Below are 6016 nucleotides of genomic sequence, written 5' to 3' on the forward strand. Positions count from 1 at the left end.
AAAGAAACTCATGCAATTGGTGGAAGTGTACGTTGGTCAGGAAAATTGTACGTTTTTGTAGGAAAATTTGGCATTATATCCCAAAAGGCTTAAAAATGTGCATGCCCTTTTACTTAGCAATTCTGAATTAGGAATTTATTTTGAGGAAATAATCGCATAAGTGCACAAAGCTATATATATAAGATTGCTCATCAAAACATTGTTGTTAATAATAATGCCAAACTAGAACCAATCAAAATATTCAGAAATACAGTATTGGTTGCATAACTTATGGTACACTTGTACAGTGAAATGTATTTCAGAAATGAAATATGACTATGTCTGCCTATGTTTATTGGTATGGGAAGATATTTATGATATGTTATAATATTAAAATGCAGGTTACCAAATATAGTATGCTCCTTTTAAAATGTGTATAATAATATATACAAAGAAAAAAAATGTGGATAGACAGTCAGCAAAATATTAATAGTGTTTATCTCTGGTTGGAGTTAAAGGTAACTTTTATTTTCTTTTTTATATTTTTTGACATTTTCTGAAAAAAATTACAAGCATGAATTGTTTTTAAAATAAGGAAAAATAATAAAGATATTTCTATTTTTGCTCATACTCTTTAACTTAGCAGTTCCAATTCTAAGAAATTTTCCTAAAGAAAGAATCAGAGATACGCACATGCACAAAAATAACACTCAAAGGCTGTTCATTATGGAATTATATATAATAGCAAAAAATTAAAACACCCTCTCTTCAATAATTAGGGTATTTTTTAGTTTGCTTTTTCAAGTTTTAAAAACCATCTTAACCATTTTTAAGTATACAGTTCAGTAGCGTTAAGAATACTCACATTGTTGTGAATTAGGGTATTTGTTAAATAAATTATGGAATACTTTATGATGGAATATTATAGCACCATTAAATGGTTTATTTTAGTTTAATGACATGGAAAATTTTTGTGACATATTGTCAAGTGAGAAAAATCAGTTTATAACATGATATGCATAGTATGATTCTTTTTTTTTAGTTAGAGTTGTATTTATTTTTTAAGCTACAATAAAGAAATGCTGTCTTTTTGTCTCTTCACTCATATTCTAACATAATTCAAAACTTCAATTTTTTGATTGTTTTACATAAATGGAGGCTGCCTATAAATTGGTAACCTGCTGCTTTATTTCAGATCTCAATGGACATTTTGTGAGGGCTTAGTAATAACATTAAAAACCTTGAGCTAACTGCATGACCAGCTATATTCTCTTAGTCACTGGTGATGGCCCAAAGACAAAATATTGGGCACAAAATGCAGTTCTCAATTGGCAACCCATCGTTTTTCATCCTTCTGTATAAACTAGATTTACAGTTCGCATTTACAGATGGAACCTGGCCTTGTGGGTCCCGTGTAAAATCAGTGTGGTGACAGGTGTCCAGAGGGTGTCATCTAAATCACAAGTTTATAGAGAGGAAAGACATCAGGGTCATCCTTTCGTAATATTAATTTCCTGGCTAAACATCCGACTCTGAATTTGTGATGTGGACACTACATACATTGATTGGTATTGTCCAAAATATTATTTTATTCTTTAATGGAAAAAATCCATTAATATTCAAATGAAAGAATCACATTAAAAAACTTACAATAAGAAACCAGCCTTCAAGAACATTCAAGCAGCAGTCAGAGGGAGGGAAAAACCTTTCAATAGCCCATCAGTTTTCTTCAAAATACTACGTAACAGAATACAACCGAATTCTCTGGCTACAACAATTCATAGAATTTTTCATTGTTTTCTTGAGATGCACAAGTTCACTGTTGCAGTGTTTCAAATAACCAATCAAGTGCTACTTCTTGGTTACAAAGGCCACTGGTAGATCCATCTGATTGTAAAGAACGTTCCTTCACTGCTGGAAAAATCCGCTCCCAAGAAAAGACAACTGAAGTCCGTGCTGAGCCCCTCACAACTCATCCTTCTCCAAGTCATCCAGCTCCACATCACTGAGGTCGATGTCGTCTTCCACTGGAAGCTCGCCATCCTTGCCCTCCCAAGGATCTCTGGTGCTGATGGCAGGGAAAGCTCCGCCTCCTACAGGTGCTGTGGATCCGCGCCGGAAGGAGAGCTCCCTGAGAAACTCATAATGCCTTGCTCACTGAAAGATCCTTTCAGAAGAGCAAACTTCATCTTGCGTGCATTAATGGCTGCCATGGCGGGGTATCCAAACCCTCCGATCCCCAACGCTGTCTCAAGTTCAGACTGGGCTCCAGCTTCTGTCCACAGCCACCCCTACATTTTCTTTTTGTATTTGTCTGCCAACTTCAGAAGAACTTCCAAATAAGAATTTCTGCCTGCAGCTCCAGTATCCAGGATATGGGGCAGCACAGCCACGACGCAGAGCTGATGCTCCTTACACGTCCTCTTGGCGATGTCCTCGCTGATGATCTCAAGCAGCTCAGGAGGTGGGGCATTATCAGAAAACAAATCGAGGGCCCGTGAAACGATGTCAGATCTTGTCCGCCCTCCGTCATAATCCACAGGAGACTCGCCTTTCTGAAAAATCTTGATTGTAGGAAATCCCCTAATGCCGTACCGGCTGGCCAGCTCCTGGTTAACGGTAGCATCTACAGCTGCGAGTTTCACTTTTCCTTTCGTTTGCTCTTTGACCTCTGTAGCTGCAGCTGCCCATTCTGGCTCCAGGTTTTTGCAGTGTCCACACCAAGGAGCATAAAACTCAACCATCCAAACGTCTTCACTGTCAAGGACGTTCTTATCAAAGCTGTCGTCCGTCAGCTCAATCACATCTTTCTTACTTGAGCTTTCGCTTCTACCTTGTTTCCCAGAACTATATCCACCACTCCTTCCCCCAAGGCGATCCTTTACGAGCTGGCGCACGGCACTGAGAGCAGCGTCTATGATGGCTTCACCAGTTCTGCCACCCTGATAATCTTCTGGTCTATTTTTGTTGGATCCAAAAATCTTAATGGTAGGGAAACCCTGAACACCATATTGACCTCCAAGGGACTGATGTTTATCTGCATCAACTGCACCAACTTTTACAACATCTTTTAATGCAGTGGCTACTTTCTTCCATTCTGGTGCTAACCTTTGGCAGTGGCCACACCACGGAGCATAGAATTCTACAAGCCACAAACTATCACTTTGAATAACTTCTCGGTTGAAATTTGATGGAGTTAATTCAATTACATCATCACTAGAGGAATATAGACCATTCGCTGCTAGAAAGAAGGTACAGCTCATCAGACCCGGCACCAGGCCTGCCATGCTGAGCTCCCGCGCCGCCGCGCACTCCGCCGCCGCTCAGCTCCGCCGCGCCGCGCCCCCGCCGCCCCAGTCCCTGCATAGCATGATTCTAATTTTGTTTTAAAGGCATATTTTATAAGCATAGGAAAAACAAGTCTGGAAAGATGTATATTTAAATATTAATATATATATTTCTGGGTACTGGCATTACAGGTGATTAATTCCCAAAGTTTTTGCAAGAAACGTGTTACTTTTGTACTCAGAAGAAAAAAGAAGTAAATGTTACAGAGAAGAAAAAGGTTATTATCTCTAGAGTAATCAATTTTTACTCATCTTCCTGTGCATCACAAATTGTCCATTAGACTGTAACTATCATGTGGGCAGAGATTAGGTGTTTTTTTTTTTTAATTTCCCCTGGTACTTCCTGCCACATAGTGTTCTGCATTCAATAAATGTTGACTAACTACATTCGTGCATGTGCATACATATAAGCCTATGTATCTGTGTGGGCATGCATATTTAAATATGCCAACCTCTGCCTCATCAGTAATGAGAAAAAAAGTGAAAGGGAGGTTTTTGAAAAGAGCTATAGGTCTACAGGCCTTTTGCTATATGTTGGGAAAGGAAAGTGCTTGCCAAGGCTAGGAGTACAAAGTGACCATTGAAGATTTGAGGGTCATAATAGTCAAGTTTGTCAATTTTAGCCTAAGCAGTTGTATTCTTATATTTTCTCTGTTTGGGTGATTTTGGGTCTAGTCCAAATCTTCTATAGTTCTACAAATTAGTTTGTCTGGGCACTTTACTTGAAATATTTAAATAAAAAGCCACATACTACTGCAACTGGTAAATAGGCTGTCTGTACCAATTCTGGGCTCCTAGTTACAAGCTGGTGTTAAATCAGTTGAAGTGACAAGGGCCTTGTCCTGTTGGGAGGCTGGCAACCAGGTCGGGTTTGCAAGTCTTTAGTCGCATTTCATTTGTCTCCAGAACTCCATACTCCACATCAAAACTGAGCTAAGAGTACAAAGTTTTACTTCAAGATATCAGCAGGTGCCCAAGAGGGAATGAGTGTTAAAACCCTTCAAACCACTAAATTATTAAAAAGGCTTCTAACAAGCTCTTCAGAATCCAACAGCAGAGCTCAAGGATTTATACATTTGATATCAGAAATAGGAAGACAGGATAAAGACCCATTTTGAGCCCTTGATGATTTGATTTTTTTTAAAATAGTTGTGGCTCTGCAAGGAAGGCATGGAAAGTGGAGGACATTTTCAAGGCAGATCATGGCTTATCCTTAATTATAGCTGCAGCTGAGCTGAGGACATGGGTTGGGGCCTAATCATGACTAGGGCCTTCCCTCACAGACACAGCAGGTAACTGGGTAGGGCTTCTTCTGCTTCCTCAAAGCCTCTGATAGAGAATTATCGATCCTGAAATCTCCTATAGGATTTTTTTTTTTTTTTTTTGTGAGGAGATCAGCCCTGAGCTAACATCCGCCAATCCTCCTCTTTTTTTTTGCTGAGGAAGACGGCCCTGGGCTAACATCCGTGCCCATCTTCCTCCACTTTATATGGGACGCCGCCACAGCATGGCTTACCAAGCAGTGCGTCGGTGCGCGCCCGGGATCTGAACCAGCGAACCCCGGGCCACCGCAGCGGAGCGCGCGCACTTAACCGCTTGCGCCACCGGGCCGGCCCCTCCTATAGGATGTTTTTATACAGTGAAGTGGGACCTGAAGAGGTGAGAGTTTAGAAATCTGAGCAGACTGACCAACTTTGAATTTATACTGCCTCATTATGTTAACCCATCAGAGGTTATGTCGGTGACACACTAATGCCACTGTCTTCTTACATATTTATTGGGTTGTCAAGGTATAAAACGTCACTATTAAAATCCAAAGCGCCGTGCAGCAGACCTTGGCTTAATATTCCCTCTGCTCATATAGCAAGCCCTATAAGTCTCCCACACCAAAATCCTGGCATCCAGGATCCCTACTTTTAGCAAAGATTTAATAGCAGACAGCACTGGTGAGGTCTCATGTGACTTAGCTTTACTCCTTTTTCCAATTAACCAGAGAGTGCTATTTGTAAATAATTAAAACTCTAACCCACTTGGAGGCCCCTCAACCACATTAGATCTTACATTGGGAGTGATATCTGCTAAAAATCCTATACTTTGCATTTTGTGAGAAGACGCAGAGGGTACCCTTGTGATGAAGAAAACATGGGAACTGGCGCAGGAGTCAGTGAGAATTTTAGGATTTCTAAGCAATACATTTACTAAAAAATAAGTTTCCTAGTTCAGAAGCCTGTGGCCCCACTGACTCACTTGTGCTGTGAACTTTCTATACCACTGGCAAAGTCTGTACCCTTATAGAATATACTCATAGCCTCTAATCTAGTGACTACACCTTCAGTCTCACCCTTGCATACTAGGCACTAAATAAATATTTGTTAGATGAATGAATAAATGAATCTAGGGAGATGGTACTTTTCAGTGTGTGCTAGTGTTAAATTGAGTGTAAGTGAGCTTTCAAGATATAGTCTATCTTAAAATGTGTGGCCAACTATAGAGAGTGGACTCTTGGAAAAAATAGGTTGTCTAAAAGTGATCACTGAGCATCTGAGCATCAGTTCTAGATATTTTTCTTTTTTTTAAAAATTTTTTGTTTATTGCAGTAACATTGGTTTATAACATTGTATAGATTTCAGGTGTACATCATTATACTTCTATTTCTGCATAGATTACATCATGTTCACCACCCAAATACT

General features: G+C 39.7%; 1 protein-coding gene across 1 annotated transcript; it reads right to left on the reverse strand.

The window, feature by feature from the left end:
* Positions 1 to 1861: 1861 nt before the first annotated feature.
* Positions 1862 to 3296, reverse strand: LOC131401152 (protein disulfide-isomerase A6-like). The gene is given in 2 exon segments (XM_058536204.1): positions 1862 to 2123; positions 2126 to 3296. Coding segments are annotated over 2 exon segments (1320 nt in total). The 5' UTR covers positions 3267 to 3296; the 3' UTR covers positions 1862 to 1944.
* Between the last annotated feature and the right edge of the window lie 2720 nt (positions 3297 to 6016).

This window comes from Diceros bicornis, chromosome X, assembly GCF_020826845.1.
Source record: "Diceros bicornis minor isolate mBicDic1 chromosome X, mDicBic1.mat.cur, whole genome shotgun sequence".
Taxonomy (NCBI): domain Eukaryota; kingdom Metazoa; phylum Chordata; class Mammalia; order Perissodactyla; family Rhinocerotidae; genus Diceros; species Diceros bicornis.